This window comes from Linepithema humile, chromosome 1 (genome assembly GCF_040581485.1).
Source record: "Linepithema humile isolate Giens D197 chromosome 1, Lhum_UNIL_v1.0, whole genome shotgun sequence".
Classification (NCBI taxonomy): domain Eukaryota; kingdom Metazoa; phylum Arthropoda; class Insecta; order Hymenoptera; family Formicidae; genus Linepithema; species Linepithema humile.
The window spans coordinates 24,566,074-24,586,816 of record NC_090128.1 but is presented as its reverse complement, the minus strand read 5'-3'; the positions used below and the strand labels follow the sequence as shown (position 1 = coordinate 24,586,816).

At 36.7% G+C, this 20,743-nt stretch overlaps 1 protein-coding gene across 6 annotated transcripts in view; it reads right to left on the bottom strand.

Annotated features, from left to right (window-relative positions):
• Positions 1-1,037: 1,037 nt before the first annotated feature.
• The window catches only part of LOC105669909 (mediator of RNA polymerase II transcription subunit 12-like), a 108,179-nt gene continuing 88,473 nt past the window's right edge, over positions 1,038-20,743 (bottom strand). For 4 of the 6 annotated variants that reach the window (XM_012363113.2, XM_067347100.1, XM_067347101.1 and 1 more), the window contains 14 exons: positions 20,458-20,735; positions 15,184-15,321; positions 10,933-11,000; positions 10,346-10,638; positions 8,462-8,769; positions 6,664-7,274; positions 5,664-6,205; positions 5,084-5,264; positions 4,411-4,541; positions 4,108-4,256; positions 3,506-3,685; positions 3,168-3,272; positions 2,887-3,087; positions 1,038-2,705 (listed from right to left, as the gene is read on the bottom strand). In XM_012363113.2, the coding sequence (XP_012218536.1) occupies positions 2,544-2,705; positions 2,887-3,087; positions 3,168-3,272; positions 3,506-3,685; positions 4,108-4,256; positions 4,411-4,541; positions 5,084-5,264; positions 5,664-6,205; positions 6,664-7,274; positions 8,462-8,769; positions 10,346-10,638; positions 10,933-11,000; positions 15,184-15,321; positions 20,458-20,735 (3,347 nt within the window). In that variant the 3' untranslated portion in view covers positions 1,038-2,543. Of the gene's footprint in view, positions 2,706-2,886; positions 3,098-3,167; positions 3,273-3,505; positions 3,686-4,107; positions 4,257-4,410; positions 4,542-5,083; positions 5,265-5,663; positions 6,206-6,663; positions 7,275-8,461; positions 8,770-10,345; positions 10,639-10,932; positions 11,001-15,183; positions 15,322-18,066; positions 18,989-20,457; positions 20,736-20,743 lie in introns of those variants that run through there. The other 2 variants (XM_012363115.2, XM_012363114.2) reach the window with 2 other exon arrangements.

Genomic DNA, 20,743 nt, shown 5'->3' with positions numbered 1-20,743 from the left:
AAAGAAAATTTATTTTAAATCTGTTAAATATTATTTATATATTAATTTATATATATTATTTTAAACATATTCTAAAATTGTTAATTTTTGAACATTTCTGTTATAAAACGATGATACATTTACATACCATAAAAAAATCGAGTACAAACTTTCTGTCGATCCTGGGATCAGCACTCTTTATTTTTTATTAAAGCTCCTTTGCAAACTACTTAACGTCACATGCCGTCATGTTTGTAGCAAAAATATATTGACGTGAAGTAAACCTAGAGAAAATTTAGTTGTAATTATTTATTAAATATAAGCTTTAACAACATATAATAATAATTATTATAATATTAATAATAATAATACAAATATTAAAAATAAAAATAATATTAATAATACAATAATAATAATATTAATAATAATAGAAACATTCATAGTGCTAATTAACTGTACAATACTTAATATTGATAGAAAACAAAATGGAAATTGAGATAGCGACACGTAGCACCAGCTAGAAAACTTAATTTGCATACCACTCTTAATGTATTAATTAGAACTAATTGCTACAAGTATAATGCACATAATTTGATTTATGAAAAGTACATTAATATTATTAATTAATAATTTTACTTCTACAGTCTACGTATCTTCGAGTAAAAGTACAAAATGCTATTACTTGAGTATTAAGTGACATGTCTTCTGGTTCATGTGACTCGCGATCACAAGCAGCGATTGTCATTGTCGTTATCATCGCGACAAGGGAACAGGTATCGATTCTTTGGTATCGACATTACACGGCGCATGTTGCCATGCGACCGAAATTTAGAATAATGAAAATATAAAGCAAACAGGAAATGTACTGGAAAAAGCATTGCTGTGTTAGTTATGTAATTAGATATATTGAATTGTTCTGTGTAAATGGTCTACGTCTATTTCAGAAAAACCAAATTATATTAAAATGTAACGAATGAGACATTCCGGAAATCGATAGATACAAACGTTTTTAACAACGCAGTAACAGACTCAGGAATAAAAATTTCATTCAATTTCAATTTTCTTTTTTTTTTTTCGGTTTGTTATTCTATTTTTTTTACAAATGGAACTTTTCCGATAACTTTAATCTTAGGAAAAAATTAATTTAATTTAAATTTTAATAACACACAACGCATGTATATATCCGCTTTCCATTAATTCTGCGACACCCAGTGTTATCGGTAGTACAAGAATCTAGATTTTTGTAACAGAAAATCTCGGCCACATCACTTCGACAACGTCTGTACGTCTCTTTGGCAAGCATACCTTTGCGATTTGTTGTTCCCATGTGCGCGGTTCTTTTCGAGTTTAATCGCTGATTATATCAGCGCCACAAATTATCGTCCATGATAGAACATCATTCAGCGTTCAGTCCGGACGTATAATTTAAGTTTATGTAATAATCTTATTATATTTAACGATTGACATGCAAGAGCGGGGCAATCAAGGGCATCGTTGATTAAGTTATCTTTGTATCTCTAGTCATTTTTTTCTTGCATAAATATAATCGAAGAATAGATCTCCTGTAACTATCGAGAGTATCGATAGTTTTGGTAATATTGTATTTACATTTTGATTAGCCCTCGTAAATCGTTAAAATATTTTTTCAGTATCTCACTTAAAAGCTCTTTAAGCTTTTATTTTTTTTTGTTGCTTCCATGATTATTTTTTCCAATTAAAAGATTCATAATGCACGATAAATTTCTTTTCAATCCCAAGCTATTACTTTTGCTAAGCATTTGTTGCAAACAAATTGCTTAGCAATATTCGTAGAAGTACATTATCAGTTTGCGATGATGAAAAAGTGCAAAATATTCCAGGAATGATTACGATGATATTTGCGTCAAACAAACATGTATCATTGGAAATAAATTAAAAAGATCAACACCCGACGTTTATTACATTTTCAAAAATTCGAAATGCTCTGTGCAAAAACTGAATACACTATAAAAACTTGTAAATGCTATTTACGACATAATAGCAAAAATATATTATTTAAAAATTGCTTTTTAGATATCTTAATTAATTTAATTTTTCATATTGCAACCTTTTTTATATCCCATGTTTACTTAAATGCAAAAATTGATATTCGAGAAATTAATTTATAAAAAGTTTAACTTACTTTAGACAAAGGCGTCTTCTATCGATTAAATTGTCATTTTATGAACTGTCTACATTGGTGAATTAATCTCTTTTATTCAGGATTAATCTGCACTGACTAACCCAAGGCAGAACGAATCTGTCGACGACTCAAAGCCATTGTAAAATAATTGCACGTTTCAACGAGCGTAGTTTTCAGACGACCATTGATTGTACAAATGAGAAAAAGAGCCGTCGCTCAAACGGATGGTAACGCGTTTTTGTGCTCAAGGGTTTCTTTAAGCAGCGTCTTAACACGTTCATCTGTCGACAGCGGAAAATGAATTCCGCGCGAGATCTTCGTTCTTTATTCTCTTTTACATGGATTTTTTTAATTCCGATTTCCTTCTGTTCCTGTCTTGAAGCGTTTACACCGCGCGGAGGGTTCATACCACGTAAATCGGATCCTTGCATACCGAGATCCTCGCCTCTTGGAGGATTCTCAATCTCGGGCCCAAAGGAACACCCATCTTCTGTAGCCTCTCCTCGCTCAAATAAGGCAGCTCCACCATTCCGACTTTCTCCTTTTCGAAAGCGGCCGCATATTTCTACAATTGCGAAAGACATCATAATTATTACTAAAGAGAGAAATTTCGTCGAAGAATAGTAAAATTCCTTCATTTCAAATCGTTCCTGACGCAACAATTACTTGTACATCATATTAGTCGAACAATTTTCACTCCACATTTAAAAAAAGAATTACACGCGATATAACAATGGCATTCTTACCTCATACCCAAGTTCCCTCAGGAAGAGCCTGATGAGAGGTGGTTCCGTGCCGAAGAACTTGGTCAGTTTCTTCACTCTCGACGGATTCGAGAGCGCCGGCAGTTCCGAATCCTTGATCAGGGGCTGCGACTGCGACCTCACCATCGCCATGCTCGTTTGCGTTCTGAGAGCCGCAATCTCGCACTTTATGCTCTCCATTTCCTGCGAAAACCTGGTAGTAGTAGAGAGTCTTGGAAATTCTAGCTCATTTTGCACCGTAACTTTTAACGGATTTCTCTCACCTGTATCATTAGATGCTGAGTTCTCATTTCCGAACTCAGATGAGCTACCGATCTTGCTAGAGTCACTACGTGCGATTCCAGTCGCTGGAAACGCTTATTGATGCTCTGCAATCAAAGTTATCTCCTGCCGTTAAAATGACAATTTTAACAAAACAAAGTTATGTTTAAATTATAAGATATCACAGAGAGTGAAATAGAAATATAATACGTTTTAAATAGAACTGACAAAAGCTTGAATAAAGCACCACTGAAGAAATAAAATTATATGAAGAGTTTATGTAGAGAATATTTTATGTGTAATGGAGAAAGTAGAAATGTCATGTATCAATTTTGCTGACCTTGATGTCTTTGGCTTTCTTCATTCTGTCATCAATGACGTGAGATCGACGTTTGTCGTGATGCCTAGTGACGGGTCTCGATGATACTGAGGATGTCGGCAACGACGAAACCGAACCGTAACTAGTGAGTCCTCTCGCCTTTCGTCTCTTTTTTACGCTTCCGCCAAGTAATTTAAGTACCTGTGACAGTTTTTTTCGCATGCAAATTGAGATAAATTCAATTACGCTCGTGCCGCGAGCACTTTTCAGCGTACAATGTCTCTGTTAATTTTAATACGTAGTTCCATTTCACCGCAACCGTAAAAAAAGTCACAAAATGAAAAATCTTTAAATATGCGTGTGAGATAAATGTCAGCTATTTAATCTTTTCATACTTATAATTATATTAAATGGTTTCAAACAATAATGAAACATATACATCTTTACTGCGAATAATGTAAAATTCATTCATTAATAGGAGAAAATATTTTTCTTTAATTTAGAATGCTACAAGAATTATATATTTTTATCGTTAAAAAGGATAAAACTCTTGTGTAATACAATATTTTCGAAAAAAATAATAGCGAAAATAGGACATAGTTTGGTCAAAAAATGATACTCACTTCACTGTACATATTTTCTAATCCTTCCAATTGTTTCCTAATTGTTCTTGCATCAGCGGTACTGAGATCAGAATCGCTTCTGTCCAGCATAGAATCCAAATCAAGTCCCGTCGTGGTGGACGTTAAATCAGCGGCTTCTACTCCGAAAACTGAAAACACAATAGAAAATTATTTCTTTAAGAAAAGCGGTGCCTAGCAAAAATTATTATTAAATTTGAACACAAAAAAAAATAGAATAATATTGATTATTAAATATGTTTTTTACATAATAATTATCTGCAAAGTGATTGAAGAAGTACTTACGATGCGAAAATTTTTTCGCAGTTTCCTTCTTGGATGTTGAAGCACTACGATGCTTTGTATTGTTTGAGAAACCTCTTTTTTCCATAGCTTTGCTATAATCGCTGTAATTTGGTTTCGATCCATATGGTAAACTAAAATTTTCATGAAGATATTCTTATTATTATTATTAAATATTAAATATTTACACATGAAGGTAGCAAAGTGTCCAATTTGAACATATAAAGAAATCATGTAAAGATTATCTTGCTCTGAGATTGTTTTGTGAAATTAATTAATTGAAAATATTACGAAGAAAATAATAACTCAGTTATTTTCCACATTTGAAGAAATATAGCGGAGATCAATCTTTAATAAATTCATATATTTTTAAATAAGGCAATAATTAATGAGCTTTGAAATGTTATTCAACGCAAGATCATTTTTTAACAATAATTAACTAATTAAAAGATATTTCATTGAATGAATATTATACGCGTACAAATTTCGTAACTAAAATTTTAAAAGCTGCAACAGGGAAGCGTTTACTTTCAACATCATAGAGGCCGTTTTTCAGCCAGATATCGATATCGAAATTTAGATGCGCGAGTAAGGTAAAATCGGAAGTGATTCGAAGCGATGACCGGAAGTAACACCGGTTACGCGAAGAAGAGAGACCTGTTTGAAGTCGAGTTACCTCGTTGAGTATCGATTTCTCGGTGTACGTGGGCTGTCATGGGGTGACAGAGGCGGTAGAGGTGGTGTCACCGAGGACACACTTTCGGACAGGGTGGAGTGTGCCATTGCTGGAACGTCCCTGGGCTCCAAAATACTTCTCAACTCTGACTCCACTATGTCGACCCATTCGGAGTCTTGCACTATGAAAGAGAAACAAGGAGATAGAAACCTTCAAACTTTGATAAACCGGTAAATGAGAAATCGATACTTTGATAGAACTTTTCAAAAGAAAAATACAAATAATTGAATGATGGCAAATATAAATTGAAAGAAACAAGCGGTAGAAATAAATAAAGAAATGTGATAGTAAAACACTTCTTTCTACAAAGCATTGTTATTTTCTAGATTTTCTAAAACGACAAGCAAGCATTAATAAATGAAAAATATTGAAATATTTTGCAAAAAAGTTACTATTTTAAAAGATAAGAGAGAATTATTTTTCTAAAATTATTATTGCAATATAAATATCAAAGCATATGTGTATGATCAAAGAATTATAATGAAGCGGTTTAAAGTAAAATTAAGAAATCGATTCTCACCTTGCGCCAAAGTTTGATCATCGGGTGGCGGACGTCTTCCGCTTGAGTAAACAGCGGAGCCTCTGCCGGAATCGACATTTGAAGAACTCTGGCCGGCTTTGTCGTAATCCGAGCCTGAGCCTTGATTCTGAATCTTCAGTCGGCTGATACCTTGCTCCAGATCATCTTTCCTGCTATCTGATTTTGCAGCGGTTTCTTTCCCACTATATTGTGCCGCCTCGAGCCTCTTCGAGGCCTCGCCGATCATTTTCGTAGCAAGACCGACCCTCAAGCCGTCCGTGTCGTCCTTAAGGGGTTTGGTATTAAAATGACCCTCCTGTTCAGCTCTTTTCTGTAGCTCTTCGATCCTCTTCTGTACGGAGTTTCCCTCCGTCGAGTCATGACCTCCTTCTTGACCCGATCCTTGTTCCTGTTCTTTTTTCGACGCCCTCGTCTCATCCCTCCGAATGCCAAAGCTGGTTTCCGGACGATACTCCTCGTTCCTTTGCGACCCATTTTTTCCAAGCTCACTCTGATTTCGATCCTCCACTGTGATTTCATATCTAAAATGCATAATATCCCTCCATCTAAAGTCGTGACGGTTTATTAACTTTTTTACATATATATTAAATATATATTTTGTGCTAAAACACCCATTGGATTACAGGATTAAAGGCATTTTTCAATAAAAAAAAATATATATATATATTCTGAGCTAAAAAAGAATTGTTTCATAAAAATAGAATAAAAGCATGTTTTTTATTTTTTATATATTTTGTATGTTCCCATCAAACACTAACAGTAGCTAACTTAATACAATAGTTACATACGAAACATGTTATATTGCAGTAACGTTGTTGAGTTGAGAAATTATAACATTGATGTTACGCTATTGTTGTTTAGTGTTCGCTGGGTTGTATATATTGTTACGTAAAGCTCTCACGAGATGCTTCAGCTAACAGTTGCTTTCTCGGATTTTCGCTACGTCGACAAAATCAATATAATTGTCTTCAAGCCCTACCTTTCTTTATCCAACGGATCCACTGTAAGGTTCTTCATATTCTCCGCGGGATTCTTCGAGGCTTCCGCGTTCCGCTCATCCTCGTAGCAGAGCTGCGGTTGCGAGGCCGCCTTTTCGATGCCCTTCGTAGAATTCCGCCTCTGGAACTCCGTTTCTTGATTGCTCTCGGTCTTCATGTATACCTGGGGAACGCCGTATCGAGGTCTTCCTTGAGCGTAATGATAATAGACCTCTTGACCTGATACTCGGAGCTCTTGCGCCTGCCTGGATGTGCTCGGCAGATCAATCTGCGATCTCGACATGGCCTGTCTGGCCTGCTGGTACTGCTGATAAGAGACACTATTGGCGAAATATGATTGCTGCATGTTTCGCGCGCTCGCAGCTTGCGAGCTCGGCTGGCCGGTTATTTGCTGATGCATTTGTTGAATTAACTGGCGCTGATGCATATTCTGGGCGTGCTGCTGCGCGAATCGCGGACTCTGGTGGTGATTCTGATTCTGGTGAAGCAATTGCTGCGGGCTCTGGAAGCTCTGACTCGTCGGCATCGCGTTGCCCACTTGATGCTGCTGCACGGATAGACCGTGTGGTTTTTGCACTTGTGCGCCTTGCCCCTGAACCAACCAACCAAGCCCATTTGCAATGAGTTACCGTTAAGTGAATGCCTGGTTGCTTTTTGTAAATTAACGCGTTAATGCGTTAGAAAATTAACTCCAATTACGATTTAATTTATCTTCTTAAGATGCCTCCGTATATGCTTATTAGAAATTGCTTTTGATTCAATTAAATAATTACATGACTTATCTTTTTTTTTAATCAAGACATTTAATCCCCTTATTTTCGTAGCGTTTGAGCCGATTCTGTGGACTCTTTCTTACGCGATTTCTCACCATGCAAATAGCAGTGCGGAAAGTGTTAATGTACGCCACTATGAATAATATACCGCGCTGTTCGTCGGTGATTTAGCGTTCCGCGGCGCCGTATTCTACGGTCGTTCACTATCATTACATCAACCATTATTTAACAAATTGAAATGTTAGCGCGCGACTAGACAAGTATCAATCATTATACACGGCGGACGGAACATTTCTATGACGCTTGTCACGCTATATTACGTTACATCGTGTTAAATTCCGAATATCACAATGCGCGGCTTAATGTGTTCTGCACGTAGTCGCTCTTACGTAGGATATGCTTGGCTGAATGTCTGCGTTGTTATTTTATTTGAATTTATATAAAGGAAATGTCGCCATGATGCGACATATGACAAGCTGTGTGAGACATTTATCTTTCTGTCCGCTGAGAAATCTTTATTTCCTGCACGCGACGAACATCCGCGTAAGAATACACGACATACACGCACCGCGGTGTATTTCGTTTTAATATACTTTTTTTATAAAGTAATTTTATACAAATTTATTCTCGAAAGAGGAAAGCTCAAGTAAAATAAAATGAATTGTTCTTTCATGTATCTTATAAAAGACTAGGAAAAAGAGAGAAAATTATTTCTCTTTTATTTAAATATTTAAGTATAAAAAATATTTAATAACATCGCGAAAGAAGCAAAATGCAACTTTATAACTTTCATTTTTAAAGGTTGTGCTTTTACACAGGCTAGAATTTAGCAGAAATTGTCTTGTGTTATCACATTTTTTTCTCTTTTTCTCAAGACACATAGAATATTCAACAAATCTCAACTTTGAGAATATTGAAGTTTCGCTTCATTTCTTTGCTTGCGATTTTCATGGCAGTTAGATGCCGTGAATATTTCTCATTTTAAAAAGATTATACGAGATGATACCTGTCCTTGCGCGGCGTTCTGATGAATGCTCTGATGTATTTGCTGGCTGGTCATACCGACTGGTGTCTGAACCATGTACTCCCTCGTAACATTCTGCACCTGCTGTGCACCTGTCGTGCCTTGGCCGAAAGCAGGAACTTGGGTTTGATGAACCGTTTGTACTCCTCCTGGCGGAGTGTGGTGGGTCACGTGAAGTTGAGCGCTCTGTCCTGGTAAATTCGGCTGAATGGCTGTGGTCGGCTGCAGTTGACCTGGCAGAGGTACGTTTTGCTGGTTGCTTTGGTAGCTGTACGAGTGACCGTATTGTCCTGAAAGACGAGAAAGCTTCCGTAATATTTGCATTCAATCAATAATATTAATTGGATAATATTAATGCGCAAAAAAAATTAATTTCAGCATGGATCGTGTTCAATAAAACATGGCAAAAATTTTAAATATTCTAAATTTCTCTTTCATTGGGTTATATGTAAAGTTTGCACGTTATAAATTCATAGTGCACGTAGTATAAACGCATTAAGAAGGTACTTTAAGTACCTGCGAAAGGTACAGCTAACAACGTTGCATCATAAGCATACCCATTCTGAACGTTATCAGGAACGCTAAGATGTTCAGTATATCGTATGAATATGCATTTATACTATTAAAGTTAATTAAAGTTTCTCTTCTATTTATGTGCCAATTACTCGTTTGAAACGCAACTTTCATAAATAAGACATGAAGTTATAGCAACGCGGGCAAACTCGATAAGTTGGAGTTGGAAAGCACGACAGTACAGCGCGACAAAGTTTGAAATATCAAAAAAATCTTTACATAAAAAATATCCAAAAATACCCGAATGAGTTGTACAAAATTTTATGATTTATTTCATGAATTCTTTCGTCATTCATCGTTTAACGATATTAAACGTAACGTTTTTTTTTTTTTTTTTAACGTTTTTTTTTTTTTTTCTCTTTTAATGTTTGCCAACGATTTTTAAATCATATCTATAATTTTCATCGGACAGTTAAAAATTATAATGAAACAGTATTTTTATATTCGTGCAACAATAATATGACATTCACCTATTAATTACTGATCTCAATATGAATGAATTAATTAGACAGAGAGAAATTACGTAGTAAAGCTAAATGGTAGATCGCAAAATAATAGCGGAGATATCGCACGCGCGAGACTCTCGCATATTCGTGACTTTACAAGTTTACACAATGAACAAGTGCGAATAACAGCTGCGCGAAAGCAAAGAAAGTCGCGAGCAAGTTGCAAGCGACGAAGTTGTGACTTACTTATTAAATGTAAATCAAAGACATAGAATAGATCTATCTACTGTACCAATCAACTGTAGCAGGTGATATATTTGACATCATAATTTAAAGAGAGACGATTTGAAAATTATGAGCGCGCTGATAAAATCTTAAAAAATTTGTAATCCGTCGTTAATTTATATTAATTATAAAAAACGAGCGTATTGGAGATATTTATATATTTCAGTAGTTTACCGCGATTTTTTATTTTTTATCTTTAATTGCATGTAATGATAAATTATAATACTTTACGTAAGCAAAACTTCATTCAACAAACAATTAAAAATATTTTTTCTTTGCAGGAAACAATTTATGTAACGTTAATTATTAATTTTTACATAGTATTCTATGCTTGCAAAATCTATACTTTAAAGAGTTGCATAAAAACTCACCGTTACGCCCACTCGCTCGCACACGCCGCTTCATATTTATAGAACTCGCCATTTAACGTTCCGCTCGACAAGTTTTAGCCTCACGTTAATTCATCAACATTTATGAGCTAATTATGAGCACTTCGGTAAGCATCGCGCCTTAGCATGCCTAATTATCTAGCCAGCATTTTACTCAACCGCGTCCGACTTACCGTAAGCATTCTTCGAATATTGCTGCACGTTAACCGATGGCTCCTGCGCGCGAGGCTTCCCGTAAATTCCTTCCTTTTTCCTTGCTTCGTCGTCGTCGATGCTTCTGCTCGACTTCCGCAGCTCGTCTGTGACGTTGTTCAGACTGGCTTCCGGTTCCGGCTCGACATCCTTGCGACTCGGTCCGAAACGACTCGAGATCATGTCTTTAATGGTATGGTAAGTCCTGGAGAGCGACTTTGTCTTCTCTTCGTCGATTTTTGTCGTCCTCGACACTGTTCCGCCGGACGTCGATCTAATGGACATAGTAATGAAAAAGTTAATTTCTGATGATCACTTATTAAAACAGTCGTTAACGATCGAGAAATAATTTATTTTATTTTAGCGTCCATTGCATCGCATATAAAAGCAAAATCAAGAGAATATCTGATTAAAAGAAATATAGAGAGAATATCTGATTACAAAAAACAGAGAATATCTGATTAAAAAAAAAAAAAAAAAAAAAAAAAAACACGAAACGCGAGGTTTCTCTCGTATCTTTAGGAAAAAATCGAAATTTATGTGTGCGTAAAATGAGTAGAATAATTACGAGTAAGCGTCTTGTGACTGATAGTTCCTTGCTTGACCGTCCTGTCTTACTTCCTGCATCTGAGCTCCCTGCAAAAAGAACGTATTCGCCCGGTGAGCACACGTTGTTAATGATCGGCGCACGTCATTAATAAAATATTTTCTACGGACGTATAAATCACGAGGCGTGTAACGTCTACATAAATCCGTTAATTTCGCAACAACGGTTTCGTTAGACGCGTCCAATTAAACCGTCAAACGAGAAGTACATAATTACACATCGGCAGCATCGAAAACGCAATAACGTATCGCGAAGTGGTACTTACCGACCGCATCGACGGTACGTCGATTAAAGAATATCTAAATGCGAGGAGGTGAAATCCAGTTAAACAAAGTTGGCCGCCTGTTGTTAACAAGTTGTTACATTAAACAACCGCGAACATTAATTGTCGCGTACGCGAGTCACAAATTTCACATTATTAATATTCAAGGAAAGTTGTTTGCACAATTTCTATTCACGTCAAAAAACAATGGGAAACACTTGAAACTTTCGCGATAGGTAAATTATTTATTTACATAACTGCAAATTATTTTGTAAATTACTTTAAAAGAAATCCTACGAGTGTTGAAAATATTGCGAAAGACATGACAATATAAAAAATAACGACTATTTTAATATTGTCTGTAAAATTTCCATTATGCCACTTGACATTCTTACAAAAGGTGAACAACAAGAGAAACGCTAGGCGAAATGACAGTTCAGTAATTCCGCGCGCAATTCCTCAGGACGGATTCGACACGCGATTCATAGCTTGAAGCGGCGCGCCAGCGTGCATTTGTGACACAAGTAGTGTCCCAAAGTCGTCTAACTTTCAACGAGCGGAACTCATTCAAACTTTGTTCCCATAACGTGCTTCCTCGCTTACAGAATCGTTTAATAAAAGCGGAGACTTCGGAGAAATAAGCTTCCGCGATTTTAATGCTCATAATTTCGGTCCAGCTGCCGGAAAATTATGCAAAGTCAAACCTCCCCAGTTATGTAATTTCGCGTAAGGCGAGAATTTAACCATAATGTGGCCCACGTAAAAGAGATTCGTCGTTCAAACGAATGTTGTTAGGACGATTTGCGGAATCTATCTTCCCTCTCTTCAAAGAGAGCGCTGAGGAGAGTAATGTCTTGGTAAACCGCACGCGTTTATGGCGAACGTAGAATTAAGATGAAAGTTTCGCAAAAGCGTACTATTGACCAAATCAATATTAGATGGAAAACTTCAAAATGAATGCAAACTTTGGCATTGTCGTTTATTTATTTTATTAATTACTGTTGTTTTAGTTAATTAACTTCTAATATTTATTCTGAAATTAGCAAAATAAAGACTAAATATTACAATGTTGTATTAGCAGATAAATTTTACTGTGCACAGTATGAAAGCAATAAAAATGTGAAATTAAATCTCCTGCACATTTACCTTAAATTTTCCAAGATACAGTATGACACATTAACTGTAAGAGAGATTGAGAAGATTTACATTTATGTAAAGCCAAGAAATCAACAATCTTAATTAGTTATCGTAAACTGTACACTGTAAGCTCTTTATTGCGCAGACGCTATCTAAAACAGCATCATTAAATTAATATGATGTATTTTTCATCTCGTAACGCACGAGATTACAAACATTTTATGACAATGGCATGACGCGAATGTTGAAAATAATTGGATTCGGCGGTGTATAACGGGACGCAAGTGTGTCGAAGGTCATAAAATAAAGTCATATGTTATCCACTTTCCGAGATCGAATATTTTCCTTGGAAGGAGGACGTCGGTCAAGTAAAATGGCCGGAGCCCGGCGTGTATGTCTCGGCTGTAAGAGGAATTTCAAAGTTAACGCACTGAATCCTACGGTTCTCGAGAAGAGATGCGCTTGGAATAACAACGGCCTGCGTAGGGCCCCGCGGACACGCATCGCGCATACGGAAAAGACTCTCTGACTAATGGCCGCGCTGATACCGTGCCGGGATTACAGTCGTACAAGAAATAAAAATCTGAATTTCGTACCTGGGGCGCCACGCAATCTTTCATTGACGCTTTTCAGCAACTTGTATACAAGAAGAAACCCCCCCTGTACCGGAAATGAGACAGATAAGTGAAGATAAATGATCAAAATTCAACGAATGTATGTAAAAACGCTTCCATTTTTTTTTTTGAGAATAAAAGTGTGTAATTTATTTCACATCTTTCATGCGCCCTTTGTTCGCCCGGGAGAACTTTTCAATTCATAGCATTTTCACACATTGGAGAAACTTCCGCAAGAATACTGTAGTGCAAAACCGGACGGCCATATGTGATGTTAAAAAGAGAAAACAAGTTTGAAAGCTACAGCGTGGCTCCCACGAAAGTAGAAAGAAATTTGCTTATAGAATCCTCGAAGTTAGCAACACCTAAAGTTTTTTTGAAAGCGTTGGAAATAGGTTTACGAGCTACGTGGATCGCCTCTTGTTCAAACTCACGTTTGGCGCTGCTTAAGCATCGTGTCTCACACAATAATGCGTATTATGCAAAGTAGGTTTAAGTAATTCGGAAAGCAACGAAAGTTGGCCACTCCGCACACCGGAGCGTAGCGAATCCGTCGACTGCGGAATCACAGAAAACTTCCCTTTGATGAGCTCACGCGATACTTAAATCGCGATTTATTGCAACGCCAGAACTTCTTTATCGTCGTTGTCATTCTAAAAATGACATTTTTACGATCCTTTAAAACAGGAAAAATAATAAAAATGAAAATTACAGAATTTTCTGGAAAATTCATTCCGCGAGAGAGGAAGTATAAAAAGCGGAATCGTCATAACAGGAAAATTCACTATTGTACACACACATACAGAGCTGGAAAGCTTCCGGGGTAGTTTTCTGGAAAATCAACTAAGAACGAGGAATTTTTCCTTGAAAAGATCAGTCGAGCTTAACAATAAAATCGACTAGCCAATCGCAAGGTGGACGCGAGCGATATCGAGGGAGAGTATATTGCGTCGTTAGCAAACGCAATGCTTGCGAGCTACATCAAAGTTTGAGGACTGATTGCCCGAAGCGGCTCATAAACGAACACTGTTCTAGAATCAATTTTCGATGACTATCCGAGAACCGGTGACTGCACAATTTACCCTGCGTCATCTTGCAATCTCGTAAACAGAAGATGCCGATCCGCGGTGGATACGTATATATTACGGGCGTAACCGTTAAGGCACGCGGACGTCAATATCGTACGAAGAGATTACACGCATACAACTGCAGCGTTGCTGTTTCTCATGATACATCGTTAACGCAGATTTCCCGGGAGTAATCGCGCAGGATGTAATTTATCTCGATAACACAATATTAAGGAGACATTTTATTCCTAACTGCAACAAATTCTAATTTAAAAAATTTAAATTAAAAATATATCGTTAAATTAATGAAACAAATTAACTTGCTTTCATTAATGTCGTTAGACATTATTTTGCTAACAATAACAAAAAGCAATCATTTCTGTACAATACAAACGATAAGGTATAAAAATAAATATCAAATGTCAAATGTCGAAAAGTAAAAAATAAAAGATTTGAAAAGTTGTAATGTGAAATAAATAGAAAAGAATGGCAAGAGATTCTCGAGAGCTATTGTATCGGAAACATGGGTCATTTGCGAAAAAAATGAGCAAGGGAGTGTATGTATTACCTTTTGATCGGCTATCAATTTCCACACACCCATTCTTTAATCAATACGGAGCGGCAATCGAAAAAAAGGCACGTGTATTACACCTGACGCCCACGGAGCATCCGTGGCACGGCTCTCCCGTGGGTGGCCCGTGTACATAACGCTGCATGCGACGCCCGATTAATCGCAGGATTTCGTAACGATCACCGGATGACAATGGAGTCGTTGTCAAAGTGGGATGGAAAATCTGTTATTCTCTGACTACCGTCAGGAAACTACAGAGCACTAATGTGAGAGACTACGAATTGAATTTCACTTCACTGATCCGGCTTTGATTGAGACTCGACATTTATTAGATCGTTCGATTTTTAAGGCTTTTTTTTTTTTTAAACACACCGCTTATATTTCAAATTGATGCAGATGTATGTAAAAAAAAAATGTGGATGAGGGAAAGAATGCATTTAACAGCAAGTGACTGAAGCGTATCTCGTTACGCTCGCGGCTCACTATCCGGAAGGAAAGACGCAAAAAAATCAGTGCGGTTATCCAACTCCTCCGTGAATTATCGAGAAAGATCAGACTCACCTCCTGAACCCAGGCCTGCTGCTTGATCGGCGCATCCGGCGCGATGGCTACTCTTCCGGCGGTTCTCTGTTTGTACTCGTGAAGAATGGGGATCTTGGAGTTTTTGTCTCCCGACGATAGGACCAACTCGCGTTCTATCTGAAATTTGAAGGGACGATTATCGTTTATTTAAAACGGTCTCTTTCGGCCGCATATTAACGAATTTCCTTATAAATATTTATTCATTCATTCAATAATTTCTGAATGGCTAGTTAAAATGAAATAAATTAACAATTCTGAAGGTATTGGTATAAATTATTATCATTTAAATATCCGTATTGCTTTAATTGACTGCATTTTTTATCATATAAATTTTATCCATTTTTTTCATTTGTAATTTTTTTATTTTGTGATTTTTGAATATACATTTTATATAAAATTATTTATTTGAAAATAATATACAATTAAAACAGATGATTAATTATTAATTAGTAATTATATATTTTCAGCTTGAAGTAAGCTATATTTCTTATCTTACAATTCTTATTTTTATTTCCTAATTTTTTCCGCAATTTCTGAAAATTATCTTTGCAAGAACAAGTGACTATTAAAGCAAATTAATCTGCTAATAAGCTTCTTTTCTTAGCCCCACGCTAGCCGAGTGTGGTCTGAAAGGCGCTGTATATACGTAGGTAAACAGAGCAAAAACAAACGGACGATACTGTAGTCCGCAGACAGCCATCGCCGAGAAATTTTCCGTGAAGCTTTCCTGGCTGATGGCGTCCACGCCAGCCAGGGTATTCGTGTCGAAGCGAGTTCGCACGCATAGCACGATACGCAAAGTGCGTGCAGCCGGCGCAACACGAGCGACGTGTGCGTTCGTTGCGTGCGCGTAATAACGCGCTCCGGAGTAGGTGTCACTGAACTAAACTGGCTGCAACATCGGCCGGCCGCTGCAACGCTAGGCATCGCGCTCGGAAGAAAGCAAGCGTGATGAAACGAGCTACTGCCGCGGAAAATAGATGCACGTAGGTAGGTAAGCTCCGTGCATAATCACGCTTGCGGATGCAACTATGTACATGAGTTCGTACGCTCTTACGAGGATCGTACTTCCTCGAGTCTCGATTCTCATTAATCCGATCGGAACTAAATGCGTAAAAATTTTTCAGAAACAATCAAGCATGCTAAAGAAGTAAAAAACTTCAATATTCACAGAATGAATATTTACTCCACATTTTGAATACTGATACATTTATTTGTTTCAAACATGTAAATATATAATCATCTGATGAACGAATGTATATTTTTCACATGTAAATATTTTATAAAGCGGACAGATGTAATACACAATATATTCGTAAATGAAGATATTTTTTAGCAAATCATGACTTGTCTGACTCCTAACGAATCACTGTTCAAAGGATAATGTTTCGTTCATTTCAGTAACCAATAAATATTTAATTTTCGAATTAATAATTAATAAGTAGATTTCTCTTTTTTAATGTATGCAAATTTTATGTACATTAAATATTTCATTCGAATAATAAAATGGCATACAGCATTATTTGTGAATCAACAAGCGAATGTATATTTCAGTCATAAAAGCGCAAGAAAATAATTATATCATGATGCATTTAATACACTATATTATAAATATGTGTGTTTATTAACGATTTGTATTTACCGCAAGTATCTGTGTTTAATACACTAAATATAATTTTCAATTTTGTTTGTTTAAGAGTAATGAAAATAAAGTGGCACCATTTAACGTTAAATGTGCGAAAATAACAGGATAAACTTTATTAGAAAACTTGGAAATGTGCAGCACAACGTAATTTTCTTCATACAGCGATTTATGTACTGCTTTCTTTGCTTGCTGTTGTTGTTCTTGGAAGTAATCCAAACGACTTCTCTTTTTCGAAAAAAACAAACCCGGCAGTTTCATCAATAGTTTTCTCAGGATGGTTGACGAATATGTGACGTCACATATCGACGAGCTCATACATATATATATGCACTACGGCGTGTTGCATCATAAAGCTGGATTATAAAAAAAGCTCGGAGCGCGACGGAGTGGCGATGTTTTGCGGAAGAAATAAAGCGTGTTAATAGAGGAACGGCGTCATGAGTATGCGCGTACACGCGGTGCGTCAGGGCGTAAGCTCGCGAATAAAAATACCGATCGATTCGTCCCTTCCGGGACGATAACAGAATGTGATAGAGCCCAGAACTGTGCCTGCATCAATGGTATTGGATTCTCTGCGAACTACTTCTTTTAATTCCTTAGCGCTTGGACGATGAATCTTTGAGAAATAGTCTGTTACGGATAATTCTATTAGTAGCGATAATAGAGAACATAGAGATATAACATATTGCAGCTCGCGTACATTAAATTAGCCTCTTCATCTCAATTTAAATAAGACATTCTTTAATTAATCCGGTATTGATTCTCTTAATTACACTATCGGTGTAACGGCTTCCAATTTATAATTGAAAAACGATAAAGGATTTTCTATGATTTAAAGACTGCATTTAAAGACTTGTTTTTAGACTGCAATTAAATAACAAAACTATTCTACGTTAAAAAAAATTAATTTGCAGAGAATCCATGTAATTTTATGCTATACGATAATTAAATCTTATAGGACAATTGATCGTGCCTGACAATATCTATAAATTAATTAATGAAAATATGTTTCTGATTAATCAACGTGATGGATCGCGCTGCTTTTAGAATTTTGCTCTCTGATCGAATGAATGTGTATGCATGCGTGCGTGTGTGTATGTGTGTGTGTGTGCGTGACGTTATGCAAGCCAGCGGTACAACGTGGAAAATTAGCGATAAAAGCACTGAAGTGCCAAAGACAGAAATGCAAGACGTTGATTGCCCCGATTTATTCTCACCTGCGGTCGTCGATTCGCGCGGAGAAATGTGGTGTGTATCTAAACGGCTATCGCGAGCAGGCTCCCCTTCCCGACTTCCGGCGAACGGTACGCGCGTATGATGCCCCCTTTGTCTCGGTGGAGAACCTCTGAGAACCTTCCCAAGAACGTAACTAGCGTACAACGAACTGTTACCGAAGATTTCTCCGAGGACTGGCGTGCTAATTCCGCGCTAATGCCGAACGCGGAAGATCAACGCGCGCCGTTCGTACGTTATCCGCATGATTACATGAGCAAGTATGCACTGCTAATTAGATACAATTGGCTAAAATCAGATGACGAAAATAAGAAGATAAGTCATCGCGACACGTTCGGTACGCAATTGTTTCAATAAACAATGGAGAAAAGGAGAAATTAAAAATGAATTGCGGACGTCAATGGAGAAAATGGACGAGATAATTACTGGGCGAAATAGGACATTGTGCAGAATATATTTGCACAAATGCTTTTAATAGTCAAATGATTATTAACCATTAGCGATAATAAATTTAATAGAAAATGCATTAGGACAACATAATTAAACTACATTATTATTGTAAATTTTCATTGTTGCATTAAATAAATGGAATAACTGTAGCTTAATGAAGAAATACGTATAATTTATCAAACTTGTTAAATTTGCAATATTTGAAGTTCCCGATTGTAATTATCTTATCTGATATTTGTATCTTTTTTTTTTCATTGCGAGAATTCGGATGCATAGAAAACCTGTTAAAAGTTTTAATAATCTGTCAGTAAAACTTTTGTATTTCCCGTGATTTTCTCATAGCGTAGCTGTAAATGGGCGCGTGTTCAAGAAACCTAGTATAATTCTAGAAAACTCGGTCGTTTATACCGAATAAAGCGTTGCATCTTGAATTCTGTCTCGTTCTTTCTCGCTGGCCTTTAATTCTGCAAGAAGAAGCATAAAAAAAACGTGCATATTGTAGAACTACCTTATTTAGAGAGTTGCATACACTCGTCACGTCAATATAGCAACCTTTATAATTGCATGAACTTGCCACCGAGAAAAATTACTAGTGCAGTTTCTATAATTAATGAGTATCCGATGAAAAGCGTAGTTATAAATAACGTTCAAAGGAAAGAAAGTCTAACTTGCCGTCATAGATATGTATTAAGTGTCCTAGAAAAGCTATAACTTTCGTTTTAATTCATTAACAGACTCGAAGTAAACTTTTTATTAAAGAGAATTTCGAGGGAAGTTGTCAATCCTTTGATATTCGATGTATCGATAATTCTCATTATTTTTTTATTATTAAAACGTGAATATAATGGAAGGAAAATTTTACGAAAATTTTGCATACGACTAGAATTTGAGAGAAACGCATTTATTGAGAATGGAAATATATTCGCTCTGGGCCGGGCAGGATTTAGAGATACCATTCGCTGCATTATGCGCCGCGGCACATCGTTAGATTCTTTTTCCTCTCATTGTTCCTGGTACATATGGACCATCATGAAGCAAGCAAGATGTTGCGCGCTCCCGTAATCAGATAATTAGTGACCTGCTCGTTCAATGAAGGCTGTGCTGGCCCGAGCGAGTTCTAGCTCGGGAAAAACTGAGCGAAAAATTTTCTATGCACAAAAGGCAGAATTTTAACCAGTCTGATGTTTCAGTAAATTCTGATTTCAATGTGATATATACATGAAATTAATCTCCATATCTATCCGTAAAGAAACTTTGACGGAACGATAGCACAAAATGTATTTATAATTTGCGAAATTAAACTGACTAAAATTATACAGTTTTACATAAGTCAATTTTTGGCATTGTTATTAAAAGCTTTGCCGCTTTGTGTCTCAATTTCGCAACTTTGGGGTTCATTAATTCCTATAACGTGGGCTTATCTTGTTGAACAGAAACGGGATGATATCTTTGTTATAACTTAATCATCGTTTTATGTTATTACACCATAAATTTGTTAGAGTGAGAGAAGTACTGATAACAATAAATTACATCCACCTTTAGCGCCTATAATACTCTTGATTAAACGCTTTACGCGCTTCCAGATACATTAATTTATATTGAAAGCGATCAATTTTTTATGTCATCGTTATATTTACCTCTAATTTGAAATTACAAAAGAATTTTTCTTCACTCGAGTATTTTATATTTTTACTAGAGTGTTGTGCAGAGATATAATATAAAAAAATTAATATATGTAAATACAATTCTAGAATATACTTTCGCGAGAATCGCATCTTTAATCGTCACGAAAAGTAGGAAAAGATTAGGTAACAAAAAAATCTGACACTTTACGGCATCAAAGTTTTACGGAAAACCGGCGAGGAAGTAGCTGCTAAAAGCAATGACGCCATAATTTCGCTGTTCACATGCATTATTGTACTTACCGGAAACTTGCTACTGTGAGTTTGCAAACTGGCCGCCTGTTGAGCCTGACTCTGTTCGTCCCCGTACAAGGGTGGCATCCTGTATTCCGGTGCGAAGGGCTGCCCGGCTGCACTTCGAACCTGCCCGTCTTCTGTGATGCCGGTCCTTTCCGAGCCGGAAGTTGTTCGCAATGACGAACGCTCAGCTACCGTCTGCTCGTCCTGCTGACCGTCCTGGCTCTTCTGATTATTCGGCACCGGCTTCGGTGGTGGTACTGGCTTGTAAGGTCCTTCTTCATCTGCAAGA